The sequence below is a fragment of the Apodemus sylvaticus genome, chromosome 6, assembly GCF_947179515.1.
Source record: "Apodemus sylvaticus chromosome 6, mApoSyl1.1, whole genome shotgun sequence".
Taxonomy (NCBI): Eukaryota; Metazoa; Chordata; class Mammalia; order Rodentia; family Muridae; genus Apodemus; species Apodemus sylvaticus.
Window position 1 is genome coordinate 91,963,501 of NC_067477.1, and position 27,340 is coordinate 91,990,840.

Below are 27,340 nucleotides of genomic sequence, written 5' to 3' on the forward strand. Positions count from 1 at the left end.
CGGACTACAGCACTACCCAATGGAAAAGCGGAACCTTAGAGTGGCAGTTCTTCCTACCAATTGAAGGCGAAAACGGTGGCCGAAGGCTCAGCCCCCGGGGGCTTCAGGGGAGGGGGAAGGCGAAGCTTGAAAGACTTGGTAATGGCGACGGGTTTGGTAAGTAGGAAAGTTTCGGCTGAGGAGTAAACGCGGCGGTGGGAGTCGCGGCGCGCACCAGAAAGGTGGGCGGCCGTCGGGGAACGCGCAGGCAAGCAGCTGGCGACGCTGTCGCGACAGGAAGCCGGCGTCCAGACTCTGTGTGGTCGCTGGGTTTCTGAGGGGTGGGGGTGGGTAAGGGAGGGGCTGGAGCATTGGGACCTGGCAGCGGCCGCTGGAGCGGCGACCCTTGGGACTCTAGGCACTGTCTCCCCTGCGAGGAGCCCGCCGTCCGGGCCTCCGGGAGCTCTCCGGGGCTAGACGGCCGCGGCGCCCAGGATTCGGAGCGGTGGGGGTGGCGGAGCTCGGGGCTCGGTCGCGCTCGCGGTGGGGGCTGGCGGGGAAGGGGCCGGGGCAGGGGAGGGGCCTGGCGTTCCGGAGGGCTCCGGAAAGTTTGACTCGCCACTCCCAGCTGCGGGGCCGAGGGGCGGATGCGGGCCGCGAGCCCGAGCGGGCCGGGGGCTCCCGTGAGGCGAAGCTACCTCTGGGGCCCGGCCCGGGCGGGGGAGCTCGCGGAGCCGTCGGGCCCGGGGCTCATTGTTACGCAGTTCGAATGAATGGGCTCCGAGGCGCCTGCGCGGTGGGGCTGCGCCGAGGGGGAAAAACAAGCCTGGCGTCCAGGCTGTGGTCACATGATGGGGGGAGGGGAGGAAGCGATGAATGGCGAAAGAGGTGGGGGTGGACTTGGCCTGCTCCGGGAGGCGCTGCTCGGCCTGACCCGGCGACGAGGCCCGCGGGCGAGGCCAGGCTCCTCCCTCTGCAGGCCGATTTAAACAAAACAAAAAGGAGTTGGGGCGAAGCCGGGTTTCTTAGCCTCGCTCCAGCGTGCTCCCGGCGCTGAGCACTCGCGTTCAGTCTCTGGGACTTGTCGACGGGAGTCGGGTGAAGGCACTGACAGCTGGGCGGGACGTGATTGCTGGCACTTTGTACCTGCTGCTGGCACTCAGTAGGGCTTAAGGGAGCTTTATCCTCTGGGGAGAGGGGTTTTAGGATGAGTTACGGTTTAAGAATTAGAATGATTTTAACAGTTATAAATACTTAAGTAGTCTTAACTACAACAGTGATTTTGAGTTGTAATTTTGTTTTGGTTCCGGTGTTTCACCTCTCCCTTTAATCCCCAGCTTTGTCGATCTACGAGAGTTGGGAGAAGTTGAGTTACATTAAAAAGAGAAATTTGGACAAGTTTTTTTGAGTTACCTTAGACTTTTGAAGAAGAAATGGATATGTAAACGTTACTTCAACTTTTTAAAATTTCATTTTATATTATAGCTCTAGCTTAGTTTTATATATCTAGTTGCCTGTTTCTTCCTGGGAAAGCCCTTCCTTTGTTCCTTTCCCTGAGTTAAATAAAAGGATGCTTTTTCAGTGTTTTTTGTCATACATTTCTCTATTGTATTTTCATGACCTTTTGTTCTGCTCCTAATACACCATCAGATTGTCACTACTGCATTTTATCTTTAGCTTCTTACTCTTTCTGTGTCCAGTTAAACCCGTGTATGGTGTGAACTTAGATTCTGGGCCAGAGGTTCTTTGAGTGCATCATAATCTGGTCTGTCGGCTGGAAATAAAGATGGCAGTACTCTCTTACAAGTTATCTTGTTATTCCCTAACTATTAATAAAACAAAGGCAGATGTTTTATGTATTTTAAATTTCACGTGTGCACAAGAAGGGGAAAACCACATAATTAAGGAAATTTGAAACATTTCAATTGGAACTGCTCAAATCAGTAATTATTCCATGTACTTTCAGATTTTGACCTGCATTTACTTTACTCCCAGTCATAATTTATATTACATTTTCATTATAGAAGGTTTTTCCCCCCCCATACCTGGTATGTAACCCCAGCACTTGGGAGGTACAAGCAGAAAAAAAATGGGTCATGACCTTGGCCACATACTGAGTCCTAGGCTAGCCAGGGCTATTCCCCCATCCTTAGCAATCCTTGAAAATAAAAAGCCATTAACACTGCTATAGAAATGCTGCCTTTCTTGTTTGGTGGTCTGTAACTCACTGTGTAGACCAGGCTGGACTGGAACTCACTTCTTCGCCTCTGCCTCCTGAGTGCTAAGGTTGTTTGCCACCGTGTCTGAACAACAAAAAGCTGTTTCACAGGTTGTTGTAATAATATGAAAACGTTCAGGATTATAGTTTAAGTTTAGGAAAATAGTTCCTTTCATATAAACTTTAGATGATTTCAAGTTTTTATAAAATGACTGAAACTTTGTGTGTGTGTGTGTGTGTGTGTGTGTGTGTGAATGCTTTGCCTTCTTGTTTCTGGCCAGAAGAGGTAGTAGGAGCTACCAACTAAAACTGGAGCTAGCAGACCATACTTAGCTGCTGTGGTGCTGGGAGTTGAACCTGAGGCCCCTGAAAGAGGAATCCACTAGCCCTTGAAACTTCAAAATGACTTGCCTTAAATATTAGTTGAATTGGCAGTGCTGTTCATGAAAAGTTAGTCTGTATTAGTGTTTCATGTTGACCGAACATGAAAATAATTTTCTTAGATGTGATTTGTAATGTTCAGCAAAGAGGATGTGAGATGTATTTTTTGTACCTATAACAATTTTGAGGAGTGGATAGGTTTTAGTTTTATTGACAAATAAGGAACTCATTATCAGTGGTTAGACTGTTCCAAAGCGCAGAGGTGGCATTGAGCAGTAAGTGGTAAGCTATAGCAGTGTAGTTTACCAAACCCACAGTGGGCCTTCTTGTTTTCAGTTCTTAGCTCAGTGGCAAGCTAGAGTAGCAGAAACCACTTGTCAAAGAAAAGACATTTAAAATATGTGAGGGTATTCTAAAAACTGTAGTAAAGTCTCCTGATTGCTTTTGATATGGAAAATTGAATTTAATATTTAGCGATTTAATATTTTTATTAACTATTAAGTAATTTGATAGTTTTAGTGCCTTTTGTAGCTTGTAAGCATATAACTCATTTTAAGTACTTAAGTTCCTCTTGTCAGAGTTACATATTTATGGCACATTCCCTTCTCTTTACCTCTTCTTTGAAAACAATTTAAACAGTGGATGGCATGGAAGTCTCTGTGGAAGTCCATGGAGGTCCAAGAGGGCCTTTCATAAAGTTGGTAAGGATCACTGAACAGAGGTAGGAATCTAGAAAACAAGCTTTTTTGTGTGTTTGTTTTTTTAGACAGGGTTTGTATGTGGAACCCTGGTAATGTTCATGGAACTCACTCTGTCGACCAGGCTGTCCTTAAACACAGAATTCTACTTGCCCCAGCCAGGACCAAAGGCATGTACCACCACCTCCTGGCCTAGAAACTCTTGAAAGCCAGACTCTTAACATATTTTGAGCTAAATGTTTATTTAATTTTTTCTCTTCATTTCTTTGGAAGGAAAACGGTCCCATTTACTGGTCATAATAGTGCTTTCCTCATCAGTAGCGTTCACAAGGCAGTTTGGGTAACTGGGATGTAAGGAAGTGTGTGGCCGTGCTCTGGAGGCAGGCGGTTAAAACCCACGTTCCCTGTTGTCCTATGTTCTCTCCTAAGAGGTTGTGGATACTTGTTTCTGAAAGTTTATAACAAAACATTAAATTTTGAATTTTTGAACATGGAATTTTAAGTACAGCTAGAGAACTGAACCTTTGAAAATCATTGACTTAATGAAGAATTGATAAGTGCATATTTAGCTTAGATACAAGGCAAGTCCTGTTGCATGTTCTAATACCAAAGTAGTGTGTACAGCATGAATGAACTGAATGAATAGGGTCGGCTCTACCAGGAGGTGCTGAGAACTGAGCTTGTTTATCAGAAACACCATCAATTGCTGTCACCTCTGTGGAATCGTTTCTGAGGAAAGACTGAAGTAGTGTACCTCTATATTTTTAAGGGCTTGCTTTCCCCAACATGGATTGTAAGGAGACCAATAATTTGTATATGTGTGTTTTCATGTGCTTTTATTATTACACTGGCCCTGTGAGATAAGTAGCACTAGGAGTGTGAAGATAATTTACTGGTCACAGATTATGCAACCAGAAGAGTAAAACATGAGCCCTTTGTTTGCAATTTAGACTTTCTTTTCCAGTATAGGACATAAAATCAAAACTTTATAGAAACAAAACAATGACCTAAAACATATAAAATTAAAATCCTTTATTTTAGCAACGCCTATGCCAAAACCAGATTCACCATAAGTAGTGGGAAGGGCAGATGTCCAGACAGTGCACATTCACTCGGCCTGTTAATTGCAGGTAGTTCTGCTTTAAAATTAAAGTTAGAATCCCCCTACGCACAATTATATTGTGATAAGTAAGTAGGGCAAGTGCTGAAATTCTGAGTGGTAGAAATTCTAAGTTAGTATATTGTACATGTTGAGTGGTTGGCACTGCAGCCTGTTGTTTGGGAAGAATGGCTCTCTGCAGGGAGAAAGAAACAAGACAGCTCCAGGCAGGATCCTGTAAACTCAGAACAGCACCGTGGAGACAGGCTAACTGAAAATGATGGTGAAGTGGGGGTGTTTCCAGGTGCAGCTGGAGTTCAGTCTGGCTCAGTCCAAAGAACATAGTACAGATGTTCAAAAGGATTTGAAATCAATCATGAAGATAGATTGAATTACATTCTTTAAGTTCAATAGATCTCTATAGGATAAATTACGATCTGTGTCATCCAAACTGTTAGTATTAGCTGTTTGAGAGAACTTGGAAAGAATAACTAGTTCCTTGGGAGTGACTAGATAAGGAGTCTGCATTGTTACTACTGTTGTCTTTTACAAAGAGCTTGCAAAGGACTCTGGAAGCAAGTTGGCTCAGACAGAAGTCCAGGATCAGTGCTCTTAAAACAAAACCTGCATGTGTTACATACTTGTCTATTCAAATAGTGTTTTAATGTGATTTGTACAGATTGAAAGAAGCTGTTCGTAGTTTCACTCACATCAGATCTCAGGTCCACAAATCATCAGCGGCTCACTGTTGACTGGTAATTGTTAATAATACCATTTCATATTGAATATGTGATTCTTGTTAGGACTTGAAACTTTTTGTTATTTCTAAGTTTTTATGATAGCTGTTGAAGTATGTACTTTTAATTCCATTTTACATACAAGGTAAGATATTAAAATGGATTGTTCAGAGCATTTAGCCTATTGACAAGCCTGGTTTATAGTCTATCCCCTTGTCTTTTCTTTCATTTCCTTACATTTGGATTCAGGCTCACTCTACCTCACTTTACAGCTTTAGTATCCATGAGCACACAGTGCTCAGGGCCATCATAGATCCTGATGAAACTAGTTCCTCTGTTTTCCTGACATCATCCAGTAGCACTGTACCAGATCTGTTTGCCGATGTGTTTTCTTGTTGGGAGCCCATCTTTTCCCTATTGAGAGTTAAGCCTCATTCTATATACTAATGCCTATTCCACTAAAGCCTGGGTCCCTTGGTGTTCTGGTTAACTGTTCATTGTTGCAGCTATTGTAGTGCCTTGTATAATACTCATTAAATTAACTTTTTATGATGAAAAAGGAAGTGCTGTTCTTGCGCTGATGACTAAACCCTAGTCAACATGACAGGCAGGTGGTATACCATTGGCTCTACATTACCCCAACTTGTTGACAGTCATTTTTTAAATCCCAGCGATTCTTATCTCACCACACTTGGGTTTTTGAAAAAAACAGTAAACAGATTTTTGGTACAAACAAATCATTTCCTTAGGAGATGGGACTTGGGCAACATTCATTTTAGCATATGTGTGACTCTGTGCTGCAGAGTTGATTGAGAATCACTGATTAAGGTACATTTACTCAATGTTTCAAGGACTGGATAGAGAGGCACAGAAAGCATGATTTAATAGTTGAGAAGACACAATCTGGCCATTCCATTTATGGGAAATTACATCCCAACAGTGTTGGTGTAACTGTGGGCTAAGACTGATAAATTACAATGTTGTTGTAATCAGAAAAAAACAGACTTCTAGAATACTTTCAGATAAACTCATAAGTACCTAAAGTGGTAGATAGGATGCTCTAACTCTGTTCTAAGATATGGATGGCTTGTCAGGTTTTACAGGAAGAAACTGCCCAAACTAGAGAGCTATATGATTATATACTGCTGATTGCTTTCAGTGACTAGTTTATTTAAGACATTAAGAACCCCCACAACATTTTCTTAGCTGTACAATCTTGGGCTTAAAAACTTACACTTTTAAGTTTTCCTCATTCATCTTAAGGAATATTCAGATACAGTAGGGCAGATTTTATAATCATGAATTTGATACTGACTTAGCTACAAGTTCAGTCACTTGGTTCATAAAGTGAGATAAATTGTAACTAAAAGCCATATTTTCTTCTATCTAAGCATCCTTGTCCCACACTGTAACATGTCTTATAGTTGATATTGAGGTGAGCCTCTAAGCAGTGTCCAGGGTAAGGATCATTTGTTAAAGCATTGATTCCTGTCATATACCCAGGTGCACTGTGGGTTCACACAACAGCTTCTTGCAGTAGGTTGTCTCCTTCCACTGTGTCTTTCAGGAATCAAACTGTTTTGAGGGAAAAGAACTATAGATGTTGGGAAATCAAGATTTGTTTTGTGCTTTTTAGGATTTCCAAAAAATAAAAATTGGAGTAGGGCCTGAGGAGTCAGAGTATCCCTGTGTTTTGACTCAAGTTAGTATGTAAGATACTGATATAGTTGTTGTCAAATCTGAGTGTGACACAGTCACATTAGGACTTTGCTGAGAATTGATAGGTTAGACTGTACTGCCTTCTTCCCTGTGATAACTTGGCCAAGGCTTTCACAAAGAATCTCCATAAAGGAAGTTAGCTGGGAATTAAAGCTGAAATCTTTATCTCCAGTGGGATTCAAAAATTTGAGTTTCTTTGGAAGAAAAGGAATTTTTAGTGGCACAGGTTTGATTTGAAGGTAGTTTTAGTAATTGTTTAGCTAAATTTATTATAGTTTTTTAATGCAACTTTCTGGGAATAATAGTTAATATACACTCCATATAGAATGCTTCTCATCCCCTTTCATTTTGGGGACAAGGCTTTTCTGTATAGCCCTGGCTGCTCTGGAGTTCTGTAGACCAGGCTGGCCTTGAACTCATAGATCTACCGGTCTCTGTTTTCCTGAATATTGAGACAAAAGGTGTGTGCTACCATGCCTGGCTTAGAATGACATACCTTTGTTCATGGCTATGTCCCAAATCAGAAGAAAAATTAAAAGCATTTTAATTTCTTATAATATCCTATAGATTGTAAGATTCAAAAACTCTTAAATGTTCAAAGAGAATATAATTTTAAGTATGTTAAAATTGCTCAATTTCAGAATATGAGGAAGCAAAGTACTGAACAATAAAGACTTTAAAAACAGAAGAATTGAATTATTCTTTGGGGTTTGTTTGTTTTGGGTTTTTTATTTTTCTTCTGTTTTTTTAAAAGACATGGTCTTACTAGGTATACATGGTTGGCCTGGAATTTGTTATGTGGACCATACTGACCTTGAACTCAGAAATCTGCCTGCCTCTACCTATTGAGTTCTGGAATTAAAGGTGTGTGCCACTACCTCCCCCCCCCCCCCCCAGATCTTTTAGTTTTTTTACTAAAGGAAAGTTGGCTGGGCTTAATTTTCTTTGGATTTCTGAAATATGAATTGTTAGAATTTGTATCTGAAGAGAGAGTTACTAGTTCAAAAAAATGAAAGCATGTATAATTCTGCTGTTAACTATTAAGGGGAAAATATTCTGAATTAACAGTGTTAATCCTTTGAGATTTGTGTATGATTCAGTTTGAGCATAGTTGTGCGGTTGTTCTGGAGGAGTTGATCAAAATAAAATAGCAATGTGTGATTAATTTGAAATGCAGCATAGTGCTGACCTACTGATTGACTTTATATTTGCACTGTCCAAGTCACATGACACTTTCTTTCATTTTTAAGTCGGAGCACCATAACATGGTGTGGGAAGTGAAGACAAATCAGATGCCTAATGCAGTACAGAAACTCCTGCTTGTGATGGACAAGAGAGCTTCAGGAATGAATGACTCATTGGAGTTGCTGCAGTGTAATGAGAATTTGCCATCCTCTCCAGGATACAACTCCTGTGATGAACACATGGAGCTTGGTAAGTGAAATGAAAAGTTATTTTAAAATCTCACTCCAGATTAATAACCATATTTAATCAGCTGCTCTTCCTGCCTTGTCTACCTAAAACAGTATATAAAGAGCTTGGGTAATAGGAATTTTTAACACTCTTTCTGTTTTGAGTGTGTGTGTGTGTGTGTGCACGCGCGTGTGTGCGCACGCACATGTCCATACACTGGCCCTTGTGTGAATGTTGTGGAGGCCAGGGGTCTGTATCAGATCTGTTTCTATCACTTTCCACCTTTTTGTTTACTCAGTGACCTTATGAGCTCACCAGCTGAGGGAGACTGGCTAGCTAGCAAGAGCCCAGAATACTCTGATTTCACCACCCCAGACTCCCTTCAGTTACAGACAGGTCTTGTCCTAGCTTTTGTTGAGTGGTGAAGCTCCGAACTTGAGTCCTCATGCTGTTGAGTGTCGAGGAGGAAGTCTCTTTAAAAATATAACTGAAAACAGTGTGAGCTATTTAGGTACTCACAGAGACTTAAAATTTGTTAAAGTAAATAGCTTTATTTTTGTGTGTCAAGAGCAAACTATCACATGGTTTCGAAAACTCCGCCACGTGACTTTACACCTTCTTTTTGAGTTCTCCATGGTTGGTTGTTGGTCTCATATGAAAATGATGGTACCCATGAAATTTGAGGATCAGACATTTGTAGTATTTCTTTTTGTTTGTTTGTTGTTTGATTTTTTTGTTTTGTTTTGTTTTGTTTTGTTTTTTGTTTTTTCAAGACAGGGTTTTTCTGTATAGCCCTGGCTGTCCTGGAACTCATTCTGTAGATCAGGCTGGCTTTGAACTCAGAAATCCGCCTGCCTCTGGCTCCCAAGTGCTGGGATTAAAGGTGTGCGCCACCACTGCCCGAATAGTATTTCCGATAAGCTATTCCGGAGAGATGTTTGTAGAATGTCTGGGTTTATTGATTATTGATTTAAGTTGTAGTGCTTGTACACTGCTGTTCTAGAGTAGAGTTAGTGAGGGCCTTTGGCTTGCTGCTCAGCTTTTCACCATGGCTTTGTCTTTATGTAGTTGCCTTGAACTGAGAGGGCTTGGCACACGGCTACCTTGGCTTTACACATAAGTGATGGTGCTTCTGTATGGTTGGGAATTTGGAGGTCCTAAAGGTCTCAGGACATAACTGTATTTTCTGGATCCTAATACTTTTTGAGTAGTGGTTACTATTGAGTAAGGAACAACTGGCAATGGTCTATTGTTATAGTACATGTCCAGAGGAAGTCAGGCCAGGGAGCTTGCCACACCTATCTGTGGCTTCATTTAAAAAGTAGTTTATTTTCTGAATCTGAAAAACAAACTTTTCATAATAAAGAAATGCTGCATTTAAAGGCAGTGTGTTGACAGTGAGGTAAGGGAAATAGTTACAGTAGCCTGAAGATTGGCAGTTGCAATCTAGCTGGTGTGCTTTATAACTCCTTTTTTCAATGAAATGGATACTGTGTAGTCAGTGTTAAGAATGAATGGATAACCCCAGTTACTATTTTTAACTAAGATACTTTAGGGGTCTGTTCTAGAACAGTTTATGGGGATACTTAGTAGGAAAGGTTTTGGGGTGTTTGAGTTTTTAGTGTGGTTTTTTTTTTTTTTCTGTTGGCCACTTTTTATTCTATTGTCTTGTGGAAAGAAAATATTATAGGCTGGTGTCATTAAAAACATGGTAAAGCGTGGTCACTACTACATAGCATAAAGCAAAATAACTTAACGTTCACAGAGGGACAATACAGAACACTTGTTATTCTAGAAGACATAGTTGAAAAGATCATTTGAGATTAGATTCTACTTTTTCAGTAGAAGATTCAAATGAGATGGCACAGCTTTATAAGGAATTTTCTTTTCATTAGTGATATTTGTAATTTTAAGTTTTTCTCTTTTATCTTATGTGTATGGGTGTTTTACCTAAATATATGTCTATGAACCATATGGGTTCTTGGTGCCTACAGAAACCAGAAGAGGATATTAGATCTGGGCCTGGAGTACAGATCATTCTTACCTTCCATATGGATACTCAGAGTTGAACCTGGGTCCTCTAAAAGTGCTGCCAGTTCTCTTAATGTTCCCCCAGCTCTTAGGAGAGCTCTTCCTGACCTGCGTATTTAAGGAACTCTCAGATCTGTAGAGAGCATGTGGATGTGTGTTTCAAGGGGATTTCTGTTGGTTTGTTTGGTTTTGTTTTTTGTATTTTCTCTTTTTGAGGCAGGGTTTCTATTTTGTAGTTCTGGTTGTCCTAACTGTACAGACCAGGCTGGCCTGGAACTCAGAGATCCACTTGTCTCTGCCTGCTGAGTACTGGGATTAAAAGAGTACACTACTGTGTGGGTTTGTTGTTTGTTTTTTAAAAGGCCTGTGAGATTCCTCCCCTCCTCCCACCCCATCTTTTAAAGAATTTAACAATTTTGGGTAATTTCCTAACTTTTCCTTGGAAGAGCTAGGTTCTGTGATCTAACTTTGGGGATAATACACTGGGGAAAGGTAGCACCGAATATAAAATTGGGAATACTGTCTTAGGCTGTTTTGATCTAGGGTCTTACTGTGTTGTCAGGCTGACATTGAACTTAACCACAGCTTTCCTATATCAGTCAGCTTCTTAGACACTGGTTTACAGCCTGCATTAACAGGTCCAGCTAAATAAAAAAACTGAAAAAAAAAGACTTAACAGAATCCATTTTCTTTGTTGTTTTGAATTGAGGTCTTGTTGTATAGCCCATGCTGGCTACAAACTTGGAGTCCATCAGTCTGAACCTCCCAAAAAGGAGGTTTTCATGTATCATGTCACGCAGCTCACAAAAAGTAGATTTGTATTAAGTAGAACTACCTAAAACTTGATAGTATGTTCTCCAGTCTCATTGTTAGGAGTTGCCTTCAATATTGCCATTGCTAGTTTAACAGATCAATAAATTTTATACATGACTACTATATGTATACACTAAATGCCTCTTTCTTCATTAATCTGTTAATGTAGGAACATATCACTGGTATATAGATTGTTCCCAGGTGAGGTATAGAAAACAAACTGAACCTTTGTTCTCAGGCTCTGACCTCTTGTGATTCCAGGGTTCAGGCAGTGAACACATCCATTGTGTTTATCCCACACCGTGTTTATTCCTAGATCCACATGGACAGGCATTGCTTCTGTTGAAAATTTTTTCTGTCAACAAATGACTGATTTTAATTTTGAATTTATTTTCCCTTACAAATTAGTTAAATATGTGTATTCCTAACTGAAGTTACTGTATTATTTATTATAATAATTTTTAAAAATAATCTTGGGCTTATTTCCAGATGACCTTCCTGAACTTCAGGCTGTTCAGAGTGATCCTACCCAATCTGCCATATACCAGCTAAGTTCAGATGTGTCTCATCAAGAATATCCAAGGTCATCTTGGAGCCAGAATACCTCAGATATACCGGAAAATACTCACCGTGAAGATGAGGTGGACTGGCTAACAGAGTTAGCAAATATTGCCACTAGTCCACAAAGTCCACTTATGCAGTGCTCGTTTTATAACAGGTAGGAATATTGATTATGTTTGCATTTCAAACTTCTATCATGAAGGCCTCTTGTAACTCCATGGTTCAGGCAGTGGACCACTACTGTCTTCACATCCATTGTGTGGAGACAGCAGACAGCTCAGTGGGTAGAGGAGCTTGCCGCCAGGCCTAAAGGAGCACACCTATATGGCGTCCTCTGAGTGTATGGGTGCTGTAGTGCTTGCACACACACACACACACACACACACATAGATGGAATTTTAATCTCAAAAAGTTATTGTTTTGAAATTTCCCAATTTTACAGTAATGGCATTAGCTGTTTAATGGATGATGAATGTTTAAAGTCAGTGGAATTAATGTTTATAATGATCAAAGATGATTTCATTGTTTTGAAAATCAAATAATACTATGAGAAAAAAATAAATAGCATAAAAATATTTGTGTTTAAAAAGTCTAAAAATTTAGTCTAAGGAGTACATTTTTATAAACTTACAAATAAAAATTTTTTGTTTAAAGAACCATAATTAAACACTGTATTTCAAGCTTTTATCAACTGTACATTGTTTTATTGTGTTCTATAGTTATTTTTCCATTGTGTATATAACTTTTTGTTTATCTTGACTAATTCTAAGGTTTGCTGATCTTTAAGTAGGAGCTGGAGATGTAGCTCCATTAAGAGCACTCTTTTAGATGCCCAGGTTTGATTCCTAGCACCAACATGGTAGTTTACATCCAATCCTCTGTTAATTCGAGTTCCAGGAACTGATGCCCTCTTCTGATCTGCTTGGGCCCTGGGCATACACATGGTGCATGACAAACTCTTGAGCAAAACACTCATACACATGATGGAAGGAAATCTAAACATTCAAACAAACCCTTAGATTCCCAGTAATAAAATCACTTCATAGATCTAGACCAAAGGTCAAGAAAATGGATTAATTTACATTGAAACTATGGAAAGTCCCAGTTGCTAGTCCTAGGGAGACCTAAGTGGGTGTCATTTTACTAAGTATGACACCTTGGAGAAATGCCCCAGTTGTTGCTCTGTTGGAAGAATTTAGATGACAATATGCTAGCCAAGTAGGAGGAACTCTGGACTTTGGTATTGGTCCCCTGTTATTGTGCTACATGATATAAATATAAAAGCCTAGCTACCTTGCATCCTGTTAAGGTATGCTTGGTCTATTTTGCAGGAGATTGGTCTTGATAGAGCAATTCAATTCAGTTAAATTCTATATAAATTTCCATAGGGAAGGAAATTTTTCTTTCAGAGTATCATTTCCTCTGTATTCCTGTTTTTCACAATGATCTGTTTAACCTAGGGCATTTTACATGCTTGGAAAGAATTTTACTAATAAGCTGCATTCTGGCTCCTTTATTATAATCATACATCAGAAACAAACAAAAAATACCCTGGTTTTAAGTATTACCCTTCTTTCATGTTCACATTGAAGTTACAGTTTATAGGGGGGCTGAGGCCCAGCTCTGTAGAAGAGTGTTTATTGAGCATGTGCAGGATAAAACCTGAGTTTTATCTGCAATACTGCAGAGAAAGGGAGTAGGGAAGGCTCATGGGAAGTAAGTAAACCAAGAAGAGAATGATTATAAATAATGATAGAAGTTAAGGGACTGTCACCCTGAAGATGTAGTTTTATTCTTTGAGGTGTTTTCTGTGCTGCTCACCAGAGCCCTGCTTTCTTCCCTGCTTCCCATCATTGTTAGTGACTCCCTGTGCAAGTACTTAGAGCTGTTAACTGAGTTATTGAATGTTGGGTCTGCAGTGTCCTGAGCTTAGTGTGTTCTTAGGATCCCTGTGTGCGTGAAAGAGCAGTGCTCAGTAGAGTCTTTGCCGAGGGAAGTGATCCTTGTGAGAAAGTGGACTATCTGTATGCTTATATGTAACAAGTTTGTATTAGAACACAAACAAGTGTCTCCTTACCAGAAAAGGAAGCAGGCTATTTTCTAGTAGTAGCTTTACTTAAGGCAGTTCACCCAGTGATGCATGAACAACAGTTTAACTGTTGTGGAGTTTGCGGAGTGTAAGAAATAGATGGGTATTTACTTCATAATAATATGCATATTTATCTGTACAGAAATAAAAGAGATAGGTGTAGTGTACATGTGTGCAATCTCTGACCTTGGGGCAGGAAAATCCCAAATTCCTTGCAGTTTTGAAAATTGGCAAGAAAATGTGATGAAACTGTGATAAGAAAGAACTCTTTAGCATATGCCAGTGAGTGTGTATGTGGGAAAGGTTAATGATAAGTTCAAGGGACTCCTGTCTGTCTTTACTAGAGCTCTCCATAGTTGTCTCATGTAACAGCATTGTCACTATGCTGTTATCAAGAGAAAAGATGTTCTTTATGGACCTGCCTACACTGATAACAAAGACTGCTTTATTTTAGATCATCTCCTGTACACATCATAGCTACTAGCAAAAGTTTACATTCCTATGCACGCCCACCACCAGTGTCCTCTTCTTCAAAGAGCGGGCCAGCCTTCCCTCATGATCACTGGAAGGAAGAAACTCCAGTAAGACATGAAAGGGTGAGTTTATTCCTTTTTTTTTTTTTTTTTTGGTTTTTTTGGTTTTTTTGTTTTCAAGACAGGGTTTCTCTGTGTAGTCCAGGCTGGCCTTGAACTCAGAAATCTGCCTGCCTCTGCCTCCCAAGTGCTGGGATTAAAGGCGTGCACCACTACCACCCATGAGTTTATTCCTGAAGTCAAACTTCTACAAAGTTTATGTAATGGTTGAAAAACATTACCTTTCCCCCATCTAAGAAATTCCTGATCCACTTGGACTTGAGCTTAGTACAAGGGAATAAGAATGGATCAATTTGCATTCTTCTACATGCTAGCTGCCAGTTGAGCCAGCACCATTTGTTGAAAAGGCTATCTTTTTTACACTGGATGGATTTAGCTCCTTTGTCAAAGATCAAGTGACCATAGGTGTGTGGGTTCATTTCTGGGTCTTCAATTCTATTCCATTGATCTACTTGCCTATTACTGTATATACTTGCCTATATACCATGCAGTTTTTAACACTATTGCTCTGTAGTACCTCTTGAGGTCTGGGATACTGATTCCCTCAGAAGTTCTTTTACTGTTGAGAATAGTTTCTGTTATCCTGGGTTTTTTGTTATTCCAGATGAATTTGCGAACTGCTCTTTCTAACTCTATGAAGAATTGAGTTGGGATTTTGATGGGGATTATATTGAATTTTTATATTGCTTTTGGCAAGATGGCCATTTTTACTATATTAATCCTGCCAATCTACGAGCTTGGGAGATCTTTCCATTTTCTGAGGTCTTCAATTTCTTTCTTCAGAGACTTGAAGTTCTTGTCATATACATCTTTCACTTGTTTGGTTAGAGTTACCCTAAGATATTTTATATTATTTGTGACTATTTTGAAGGGAGTTATTTCTCAGCCTGCTTATCCTTTGAGTATAGGAAGGCTACTGATTTTCTTGAGTTGATTTTATATCTGACCACTTTGCTGAAGTTGTTTATCAGCTGTAGGAGTTCTCTAGTGGAATTGTTTTTGGATCACTTAAGTATACTATCATATCATCTGCAAATAGTGATAGTTTGACTTCTTCCTTTTCTATTTGTATCCATTTGACCTCTTTTTGTTGTCTAATTGCTCTAGCTAGAACTTCAAGTACTATATTGACTAGATATGGAGAGAGAGTGCAGCCTTGTCTCATCCCAAGAACATACAGATTGACAAAAATATATCATTGTTCATTAGTTATATGCATTTGATTCTGTATTTGCTTCTATTTTAAGAAAGTTTGTTACAAATAACAGTATTTAAAACTTCAAAAAAATATAAAAAAATCCTTCAATAGTGAAAGCTTACTTTCCTTAGGCTTGTTATAGCTAAGTTATATTTGAAAGCTCCAATTTAAAAGAGGTGTTAAAAGATCTTTAAGAAAAAGAAATAACAGAACAGAGGTTTCTGTTTTCTTCCTACAGGCAAACAGTGAGTCAGAGTCAGGCATTTTCTGCATGTCTTCCCTCTCAGACGATGATGATCTGGGCTGGTGTAATTCCTGGCCATCAACTATTTGGCACTGTTTTCTGAAAGGTAAAGAATACTTAAACATTTTGCAGCTGCCTCGGGTAGCACATTAGGCATGTTATCTGATCCCTTCTCATTCAACTTCAGGCACACGGCTGTGCTTCCATAAAGAAAGCAATAAGGAATGGCAAGATGTGGAAGACTTCGCTAGAGCTGCCGGCTGTGCTAATGAGGAAGAGATCCAAATGGGCACTCACAAGGTTCATTTACAGTCCTTCTAAAGAATTTCAAACTGGTTAATCTAGAGGAACCCCCTCCTTGCATTCCTGTTTAAATGGCACCTTGCACTCTGGGTAGGGAGTGTGACTACCACTGCCTAGTACAGTGGATAGAACCATGACTGTAGCACTTCCCAATTAGGCTTCTAAGGTGGGCGGCCTGTGTAATGTGGCAGCTTTATGCTTTAAATGCTCTTGTGGAAAACTAAACTGGCTTTAAAGACAAATAGTCAACTAATTAAAACCTTCAGTTCTTAGGTATATAATACAGTTTATTTCCTCTGTGGTTGGGAGTTTGTTGATATTTTTTAAATGACCCCAGGAAGCTACCATTTTCTACATTTATAAGTAAAAACAGTAGTTAGCAAGATTAGATTAAGTATCTGATACATTTTACTTTTAAAACTTTTAATTTTTTTGATCTCTGTTGCAGAGAAAAATAAATGAATAAATAAATACATGAAATGGGAGAATATAAAATACTAATTGTTAAATACTAATTGAAAATTCCTTTTTGGAGCTTACTATCTTCTGTTGCGTTTCTTGAGAAAAAGTCTTAAGTTGACTCTCTTGAGCATGGTGTCCTCATCTTGATGTTACTCTTCACTTAGTAAAGTGTGCGATCTGATTTCACTTCTCTTGCTTTATACAAAAATTGTCTCCCAGTTTTGAAATCCTCGATACATTTGCTACACTGGACTAGTTCCTGACATTGTCTTCCCTTAGTTCACACAGTAGCGTACCCTAGTTCTCAGTCTTCTGCCTACTGCTGCCAGCGTGATGCCTTCCTCCTCACAGCCCCAGTGACTGGGGCACTAACAGCCCCGGCATCTTCTTTGTAGAGAGCACTTTGAATTCCTGTATACTCCAGCAAGTCTCATGTGACTGACTAGTCCTCGGGGCTTTGGCGTCCTGATATGTAATATGAAGTCAGATTAAATCTTAGTAGCTTTAAGAAATAAAGGCTAATTTTTTTAACATTTATTTATTTTATGTGCTTTGGTGTTATGCCTTCATGTTCATGTCTGTGTGAGGGTGTCAGATTCCCTTGGAGTGGGGTTAAACAGTTGTAAGCTACTATATGTACTAGAAATTGAACCCAGATCCCTGGAAGGGCAGCCAATTCGCTTAACAATGGAGCCTTGTCTCCAGCATAGGAGACTAATTTGACTATTTGTTAATCTGTCCTTTATTTTTCCAACTACATGTTAGACATCACGAGTGAGTCATGATCAGTTTTACACACTCAGCTTAGTATGACTTGGGTTACATTCATCTCATTCTTTTTTCAGTATTCCTTTAAATTAAAATTCCTTTTAAATATTTTTGCAGATCACATTCAGAACCAGGAAACTGTCTTTCATTATGTTCCCTCTATCCCTTCATATTCAGTTTACTGTTCTATAAGGATTCGCAACATTGTTATCCATTATTTGTTGATCACCTAGTATACAATTAGGTGCTATAGCTAGCTGTGGTCATGTGTCTTTTTCTGTGAATGCAAGGGTAAACAAGGTGGTTTTTTTTTCCTTTCATCTTATGTGTTCTGTAAGCCCACCATATTACTCAGTAACTATCCACTGAATTTAAATTTCATCTGGTTCTTCTCTCATTAAGTGTGGAGTCAAGATGTACAATGGGTATCTCATAACTTCAAATAATTAAAATATAGGGGTGGAAAGATGTTAGAGGAGTTGCTGCTTTTGCAGAGCACCTGTACACATAGATACTACAGCTTGTACATACACAGATACAAATAAATCTTTAAAAATTACATATTAAAGTCATCTTCTTTTGCATCATCATTATCTTAAAATTGACAACCACATTAATAAAAATACTTTGACTTCCCAATACCTTATGAGTGAAATTTAATCTTGCTTACTGGCTCATTTTTTAGCCTTATTTGTATAAATCTGAACTTATCTTTTTTTCTTTGTTTTTGTTTTTAAGCACTACTAATTCGCACTACACAAAGAAGCTGTTACATGCAACTGTTCTTAGTGGAGACATTTTCTTTTTCTGAATTTAATCTGTCTTTTCCATCTCACTTCAAATGAAACTGAAAGTCCTCCTTAGTCTATCTTAGAATTAGTCTTTGTTTATTAAACTTTATATTACTTATATGTGTGTGCTTCTTTACTGCTTGGTTGGAACTACTTTAAAGCTGGAGATACTGACTAAATTTACCTTTTTCAATTAAGACATATATTGAGAGTTTCACTGTATGTTGAATTGAATGTTTCCAATTTATTTAGTCCATGCATATGCTTTCAGGGCTATGGGTCTGATGGTCTGAAGTTGTTATCCCATGAAGAGAGTGTGTCATTCGGCGAGTCTGTGCTGAAGCTGACATTTGATCCTGGTACAGTAGAAGATGGATTGCTTACTGTGGAGTGCAAGCTGGACCACCCTTTCTATGTTAGGAATAAAGGTAGGGCTTCACCTGAGTTCATACAGACTTCACCATTATTGTCATGTGTGTGCATGTTTTGCCTGCATGGATAGCAGATCCTTTGGTGCTTCAGTTAACAAATGGTTGTAAGCTGCCAGTTAAACCCCAGATTTCTAGAAGGCCAGCCAGTGCTTTTAACTGCTGAGCCATCTTTAGCCCCGAGTTTATAAAAACTTTAAAGAAAACTTCTTTCTTTTTGTGGCTTTAAGAAAAATACTGAAAATTTATTTCAAACCAAATAAAATTGAATAGATGTTTATAATTATATGTTATAGTGTTGAAGTGCCTTTATAATCAGAAAAACTGTCTCCCTCTGTATGAGAAATGTCATTCATGTAGCAAATGGTAAGCTCTCAGATATAATGTGCAGGCTCGGTTATCAACATGTTTGTTTGTATTTATCAAGTAGGCTATTAAGCCAGAGTAGCTCTTAGAGCTTTATTATAGAAATACGTGTTAAGCATAATTTAGTAATTCATAGACTGTTTCATAGTTTATTACTCAACTGTTAAAAGTGGTCACTATCTGATAGAGCTTTATAAAATACTGAATTAAACTATCTGTGGGGTTTTCTTACATAGCCGAATAAAGTGCTCAATCTAGTAATGGTTTTATTTGAAAGTGAGAGATGTGGCGTGTCAGACTTCAGTAGACTTGTTCTCTTTACCATGTGTTTTCTAATAGGTGCTTTGTATCATTCCTCACTTTAATCTGTTGTTTAACTTTAGGTTGGTCATCATTTTATCCAAGCTTGACTGTGGTACAGCATGGCATTCCATGTTGTGAAATTCATATTGGTGACGTATGTCTACCTCCTGGACACCCTGATGCCATTAATTTTGATGATTCAGGTGTTTTTGATACATTTAAAAGGTAATGATGCATTTTTTTTTCCTGTTAAAGTTTCTTCCCTAGTGATTGCTGAGTGGTAACTGAAGCTAAGATGTAAAGGGTTGAAGAATTTAAAGGGGTTGGGAACTGGCCCACTTGCTGTCCAAGTACACCCATCCCCAGAACCCTGTGATTGCCAGGTGTGTGTTGTGGCTGGCCTTTGACTCCAGCAGTGGGAACAAGGAGGCAAGGGCCCAAGCTGGTCAGCCAGTCAGTCCAGCTGAGAGACTTTAGAGAGCAGTTGAGAAAGACGCTTCTGTACCCACTGAACCATTTTGCTGGCTCACCAAGTACATTCTTGTAAATGACTGTAAAATTATGTAAATAGCTCTGTAGCTGAATTGTACTGAACGGACATGGACAGGCCATGTCAGTATTGCTAACCTGGGTTGTACTAGGCAGACTCAGGAGACAAATGCATTTATGTTCATGTCACAGTTTATGATGGCAAAAGGACACGGAGCAGTCAGGGAAGGGAAAACCCCAGAAGAAATAGCACATCCTACTTTTTGGTGTTCTCATTCAGCATATCTTCAGCTTCCAGGAGTAAATAATACAAACATATGAAATGTTTTTTGCCAGAGAAGTTTGTTAGACTCTCGTGACATAGGACTTATTATTGGGAGTCTGGCCAAATAAGATTCTCTTCCTGGCATATACCAAAATTCCAGTTTTAAAATGATACCATGTGCTCATAGTTCAGGCCCATTAAGGTACTCTTAGCAGTTGCTGGAATGAAATTCAAGGCTTGAGTGACAAGCCTTGGGCCTGGTAGGGGCGTAAGCTCTAGAGCTGGACTGTCTCTGCCTTCAGGTCCTCCTTCACTTAAGGCTAGCTGCGGAAGCTTAGATAAAGTAAATTAGCTCCTCTGCAATTTCTTTTTTTAATTCATTATACAAAGATAGTGTCTTAAGTAGTGATTAATTTAAAAAGACTAAATGAGATAATACATGAGAGTTGATTTACAGGCTCTACGTTATTGTAGAGTGCTTTTGAGAGTAGTGATGAAGCCGGTGGAAGATGGCTCACTGACGAAGCGCACTTCCAGCATTCCCAGATGCTGGTCTAAGTCCAGCCCCAAAGTGCCTCTGGCCTCCATAAGCAGGCATCTGTCTGTATACCTGCCAAATACACAGTTATAAGTAATAAACTGCATCTTTAAAAGAAGAGAGTAACCAAACATGGGAGGTGTTTGAAGACTAACATGTCCTAGGATTGAAGATGGCCCCATGGTAAGAACAGGTGCTTGCAGGGAGGGGACAGCAAGGCATTTAAGCTGTCTATGAATATAGTCTTTGCTTTAGCTCTTTAGTTCTGGGCTTGGTTACTGAGTTTATGAAAGCATATTAATTCTATCCTCAAGGAAATCGATGACAGATTTCTGCCACTAGATGGTGGAGTTTTCAAATTTTAGTAACTTACTCTGTTCTATTGGTATTTTACTAGATTTCATAATTTTTTTTTTAAATTTCTGTCTTAGATACTTGATAATCTCAAATAACTTTGTTTATTAATTCTCTAGCTATGACTTCACACCTATGGACTCTTCTGCGGTTTATGTTTTGAGTAGTATGGCTCGTCAGCGCCGTGCATCTTTGTCTTGTGGAGGACCTGGTACTGGTCAAGAGTTTGCGGGATCAGAGCTCAGTAAAAGCTGTGGTTCACCTGGATCATCACAGCTCTCTTCTAGTTCTTTGTATGCTAAAGCTGTCAAAACCCACAGCTCAGGGACTGTGAGTGCCACCTCTCCTAATAAGTGCAAAAGACCAATGAATGCCTTCATGCTTTTTGCCAAAAAATACAGAGTTGAATATACTCAGATGTATCCAGGGAAAGATAACAGGTAAATAGTAATAACTACAATTCCTGACTTGTCAGGGTGGTTCCCAGTAGCTACACCTGCCAAAATAAACTCTTTCAATAGCTTCTGTTGATTTCTTTCCATTTTCTTAACGTTGACTTTATATGTATTGTTTTTATAATATATAGATTATACTATGTACTCCCTTTGAAAACAGTAAGTTTAATTTACCTGTTAGAGGACAGGTAAATTTCTTGGGTCAGATTTGGTGGGGTTTATATACGATCCTCACTGTGGGACATAATAGCATTGACAGTTTATATAAGATTTGCCAAAACTCAGCCAGTAATATGTCAGTCCCATCTGCTACAGCCTTTACTTAGCTCAGCATCAGTTATTGAGTTCAGTCTTGTACTTCACATGCTAAAGGTACCTTCTTGTAATCTTCCTATTTTTCTGATACCATTTCCTTTGTCCTTGGGGGGTCACACGTTAAAGCACTGTAAGATAACTAAATTTTCAATTCAGATTGTAATGTCTTAAAGAATGTAATTTTTTATTTTTTTGTGTGTTGGTGCCTGGCCTGCATGTTTGTCTGTGTGGGGTGCCAGATCTTGGCATTACAGACAGTGGTGAGCTGCTATGTGTGTGCCAGGATATGAACAAGAGCAGAGTAGCCAGTGCTCTTAACTGCTGAGCCATCTCTCCAGCCTCTCAAAGAATGTAATTCTAAATACTACCTACAGTTTAGAAAGAAGCTTTGCATCCCAAGTGCATCTTTAAGAGTTGATGTGTTTCTACAGAATAGTCTTGCCCTGGTGTTTGGTTATTTCTTTAGAACTGGAATTGAGGGTAGCCAGAGCTAAGTAGTGAAACACTGTAATTTTCTTTCTTTCTTTTTTTATTGGATATTCTCTTCATTTACATTGCCAGTGGTAAAACCTTTCCCAATATCCCCCCTCCCCTAAGACCCCTCAACCCCTCCCTCTGCCCCTTCATCCAAAACACTCCCACCTCCCCCCGATCGGTTTCCCTTTGTTGGGGCCTCTGTTGAGCCTTTACCTGACCAAAGACCATTCCTCCCACTGATGCCCAACAAGGCCTTCCTCTGCCACATTTTTGGCGGGAACCATGTGTGCCCCTTGGTTGATGGTTCAGTCCCTGGGAGTCTTGGGGTGTCTGGGTGTCTGAAATCATTGTTCTTCCTATGGGGCTGGAAACCCCTTCAGCATGTCTGGACCGTCTTCCAGCTCCTCCATTGGGGACCTCATGCCCAGTCCAATAGTTGGTTGCTAGCATCTGCCTCTGTATTTGTAAGGCTCTGGCAGGGGCTCTCTGGAGACAACCATGGCATGCTCCTTTTGGTATACACTTCTTGTCATCCATAAAAGTGTTGGGGTTCGGTGACTGTTTATAGGGTGAATCCCCAGGTAGGACAGTCTCTGGGTGGCCTTTTCTTCAGTCTCTGCTCCACACATTGTCTCCCTTGTTGCTCCTATGAGCATTTTGTTCCCTTTCTTAGTGAAACCAAAGCAACCTCACTTAAGTCCTCCTTCTTGAGCTTCTTGTGCTGGGTGAATTGTAACTTGCTTATTTTGAGCTTTTGATCTAACATCTGCTTATTAGTGAGTGCATACCATATGTGTTCTTTTGTGACTGGGTTACCTTGCTCAGGATGACACTTTCTAATTCCATCCATTTGCCTAAGAATTTCATGAATTCATTGTTTTTAATAACTGAATAGTACTCAATTTTGTATATATACACCATAGTTTCTGTATCTATTCCTCTGTTGAGGGACATCTGGGTTCTTTCCAGCTTCTGGCAATTATAAATAAGGCTGCTATGAACATAGTGGAGCATGTGTCCTTATTACATGTAGGAGCACTTTCTGGGTATATGCCCAGGAGTGGTATAGCTGGGTCCTCAGGTAGTACTGTGTCTAATTTTCTGAGGAATCGCCAAACTGATTTCCAGAGTGATTTTACAAGCTTGCAATCCCACCAACAATGGAGAAGTGTTCCTTTTTCCCCACATCCTCTCCAGCATCTGCTGTCCCCTGAGTTTTTCATCTTAGCCATTCTGACAGGTGTGAGGTGGAATCTCAGTGTTGTTTTGATTTGCATTTCCCTGATAAGGATAGTCTCTGATCAGGAAGATATTATAGTTTGGCAGAAAACATACTTCTAAAATGACTTAAGAATGTATATTACTAGTTTGGTATCTGAATAACCAGGAAGATAGGAAAATGGTTTCACGTTTGTATAGTAATGTGTCTTGGTCTCATGTGGTAAGTACAAATCTAATCTAAAATGTACTTTTAAAAAGATCACTAGTCATAAACTCTAAGGCAAAGATAGTCTTTCTCACTTGGTTTGCACTGCATGGGGAATAAAGCTTTTATTATTATAACCACAATAACTTGAGTAGCTCTGCACACAAAATAAGTTTTTAATACAAGTTGAATGCTCCATGCTGCTGACACTGAACTTTCCTTTGGAAAATAGCCAATTTTCTGGCAATTTTGTATGTTTCAGAACAATTGTAAATATTGTCATTATTCCACCAAGATACTGATAAATGAATGAATGCACATGACAGGATTTTGTTGAAATGACCATGATAGTCTTGATCTTTCCCCTTCTGCTTTTTTATATTTCTGCCTGAAGTAGCAGTTGCTACACATTTTATGAAAAATTACATTATGTATATATTTACTTTGCAGAGCCATAAGTGTGATCCTTGGTGACAGGTGGAAAAAAATGAAGAACGAAGAAAGGAGGATGTATACGTTAGAAGCAAAGGCTTTGGCTGAAGAACAAAAGCGTTTAAATCCTGACTGTTGGAAAAGGAAAAGAACCAATTCAGTAAGTGTTAGCAGTAACAGCAGTTCTGATGTTATGCTCTCTCTGTGTGTCCTTGTGCGCATGATAGCATGGGCACAGTCAGAGCTTTAAAGATACCTCACCATGATTATACTTTAAACCTAATAATGGAGTCTACCTTTTCTATCATCAAGAACCACTTGTATAGTACAGCAAGCAGATATCTCAAGCTAACTGAAGAATGCTCCAAGTGCTGAGGAAGTATTAGAGTACACTGCTTCTAATATGGTTAGAAGATGGACACCATTAACTCATTACTGAAGAAAATCTCTAATTTTTAGTGGCTTGCCTCGGATTTAGTAACATCCTTGCAGACTTTTGCTACTGTCAGAAACCAGTAAGTTAAGAATCTAAAGAAATAGGAAGGATGGGAAAGAAGTTTCACAATGCTGTCTTAGTTGGTAGACTCCATTCTTATAATTGTTCTTTACTTGACTAGCATCCTTTATGTTCAGGTTTTAGATTATTTAGCACAAAATACATATGATAGACTAGAATGAGCTTATGTTTTATTTTTAAAAAGAAGGATTATTTGAACAGTTATCAGGAAGGCTTATTAAGGGTGTTTTAGCCAATCCTATATAATTTGTAGGTTAAATGGCTCAGGGATTTATTTTAAAGGAGGGTCAGCCGTGAGAAGTAGTTGAACTATAATGTAGAGATTTGTTCTGTGGTTTTTTGGTGTATGTGTAAGTCAGGGTTTCATGTAGCCCAGACTGGCCTCAAACTTACTTTTGTATCCAGGGATGACCTTCAACTTCTGATCCTTCTGCTTCCAACCCCTTAATTCAGGGATCACAGGCATGTAATACAACCCTCAGGTTTTGTGTGTGTCTACATGTTTGTGTGAGTGTAGCCATGTACATTTCAGTCACAGGACAAATTCAAGTGTTGGTCTTCTGCTTTGGAGGTACAGTTTTATTTAGTGCAAGGGTTTGAACCCGAGGCTTTGTGCTTGAAGGCAAGCTATATCTTTGGAGTCACATACCAATTCCCTACAAATTTTCTACTGTCTGGAACTTCCTTTGGGACATTAGCACTTTTCTGAGCATGCTGTTCTCACATTTGTTTATATTTTCCAGATACTCAAGCCATGAGCCATTAGGAATCCGAGAATCTTCTCAGTAAATTCATAAACATCCAAGCTTAGTTGACAGGGTTTACTGCATAGTGTTTTGTAAGCATTCCCTATTTTGTTTCCACAGGGCTCTCAACAGCATTAAACCTGATGCGTGTGTTTGTAAGTCTGTATCTGCATAAGTACTGACTCTGGATGGAAAAGCTTGGAAGACCTTGGTCTCACCATTTGTCCTACATTTGTGTGACCATAAAATGCTGGGAGCATTGAATTTTGTAATGATTTAATGGGTGAGGATTGCTTTCTCCATTAGAGCATTAAGTAAGCTACAACTATCAACATTGTAAACCAAATTGCCTTATTTTCCTTCCAAACTTCATATATGTCTATCAGGTAATATAGGCTTGAAAATTGATATCCTGTGGTGCTAAAGTACAGTAGAAAGAGATGTGTATACATGTTTTATTTTAAATTGTTCGAAGGGGAATTTAAAAATATGTAACTGCTGTTTATACATCAGCTCCTTACTGCTTATTAATCTGTATTGTACCCACGATATCAGGAATGAAGCAGAAGCTGGCCTTTCCATGAATAGCCACCACATGGCTCAGCATCTCTGCCAAACACAGTTGCTTCTAGTCTGGCCAGTGCCAAGAGACAACATAACATGGCAGGTGGATGGTGTCATTGTCTCAGCTCAAAGAGCCACCTGCTTCAGATACCATGGGCATGTGCTGAGTGGATGCACCAGGGGGCAGCACACCTCCATGATTACCAGTGGGGCCCAAGCCAGGCCAAGGTGCAGTCAGTTAATAGCATTGGGACAGTCCTTGTAATGGTGCTGTTATCAGTTGACACCATTGTATTTTACCGTGTTCCCTGTCTCCTCAGCCACATATCCCACATCTACATTGTCATTGTCTCTCTATGGTGGGGGCAGACTTTGCACTTACTGCAGTGCAACACTTGCACTTTACTCCCTCCGGCTTCTAAAATAGAGCAAGTACTTTGGCAGTACAGCTGCTTTTGCTCTGAGCTACAATCATGGCTTCTCATGTTACTTACCGAGTGGTATTTTTGGTTAGGAATCACAGCTGTAAAATTGATTTCAGTTCATTACACTTGTTAAACATTGCCCCTCAATTTTGCACACTATATTCTTGTATATTATTTCAAATAAAAGGAAAAAAAAGGTCTATCTCTGATTTCTGATTGACTGAATTCATGTATAGCTATCAGAGTATAATCTGATAAGCAGATGGAAAACATTGATAAAACTGAGTTCTGATGGTATAAGTAGGTTTCTGGTGGGGTTTTAAAAATTAAAATAATGGAGTAAAGACAATAGAAAAATAAGACCTTATAATTGCTTTTTATAGAAATTCTTTGTAGAAAGGAAATTAAATTTTTTGCAAAACCCTGAGTGCCTGTTTTTAGTAAAATGGCAATGGAAAGAAACTGTGACTTCATTTAAATCTAGTTAGATCTAGTAAAGCACATTTAGCAGTGTGTCTGCCTCAGCCTTGCGCTCCGCCATAGTTACTTGGCTTGACTGTGCATGTCCACATCACTGTGGGGAGAGCTGCTCTGTCGGGTGTGTACTCGTGAACTCCCTGCTGATGTGACTCTTTTTTTACTGGTTGGTTATGTGCTTAACACTAAAGAAAGTGGCAGGCTTGGGGAAAGCAGGTGACTTGATACTGTCCCTTTAACTGCAGTGCAAATAATAGGGAATCAACAAAATAGCCTTCCTCCAAAATCTAGAACAGGAAACCATGGTAGGCACCAGTGTGAAAAGACCATGGGTATGCAATCTGAAGGTTGTGATGATTGATCTGTTTTGACATTTTAAAGTAAAAGTGCTAGAGAGCAATAGGAAGTACAGACAATCAACCGTGATCTTTAGTTGCTGGTTGCCACCGTTGCCGGGTCTGCACGGAGGCAGCGGTCACTGAGGAGCAGACAGAGCCTTCTGAAGCAGCTGAACCATAATGGGGTAAACTGGTGCAAATTCTTTGCCTTCCCTGCTTCTCACGGATTGAACATATGCTTCCAGGGCTCCCCTGTAAGTGCAAAGGAAAGGAACAGTCAGAAGTCGAGCAGTTTGGTAGCACCAATATGGGAATGAGTTCCTGGAAC

The 27,340-nt window shown here is 39.6% G+C and overlaps 2 protein-coding genes across 6 annotated transcripts in view; one reads left to right on the forward strand and one right to left on the reverse strand.

Moving 5' to 3' along the window:
- The first annotated feature begins 60 nt into the window (after positions 1–60).
- On the forward strand, positions 61–26,397 carry Hbp1 (HMG-box transcription factor 1). Of its 5 annotated transcripts, none has more exons than XM_052185987.1 (12): positions 118–156; positions 5,055–5,130; positions 8,082–8,265; positions 11,578–11,806; positions 14,193–14,334; positions 15,768–15,879; positions 15,961–16,073; positions 18,369–18,525; positions 19,275–19,419; positions 20,960–21,280; positions 23,964–24,105; positions 25,329–26,397. In XM_052185987.1, the coding sequence occupies exons 3-12, from the start codon at positions 8,097–8,099 to the stop codon at positions 25,344–25,346; spliced, it is 1,548 nt and encodes a 515-aa protein (XP_052041947.1). In that variant the 5' UTR covers positions 118–156; positions 5,055–5,130; positions 8,082–8,096; the 3' UTR covers positions 25,347–26,397. The 5 variants fall into 5 exon arrangements, with proteins under 5 accessions (XP_052041944.1, XP_052041947.1, XP_052041949.1 ...); XM_052185986.1 differs by lacking the exon at positions 118–156 and adding an exon at positions 3,218–3,279; XM_052185984.1 differs by lacking the exon at positions 5,055–5,130 and having other exon boundaries at positions 61–156.
- Cog5 (component of oligomeric golgi complex 5) overlaps positions 24,611–27,340 on the reverse strand; it is a 300,848-nt gene continuing 298,118 nt past the window's right edge. The window contains exon 22 of the mRNA XM_052185982.1: positions 24,611–27,264. Within this exon, the coding sequence (XP_052041942.1) occupies positions 27,150–27,264 (115 nt within the window). The 3' untranslated portion in view covers positions 24,611–27,149. The remainder of the gene's footprint in view (positions 27,265–27,340) is intronic.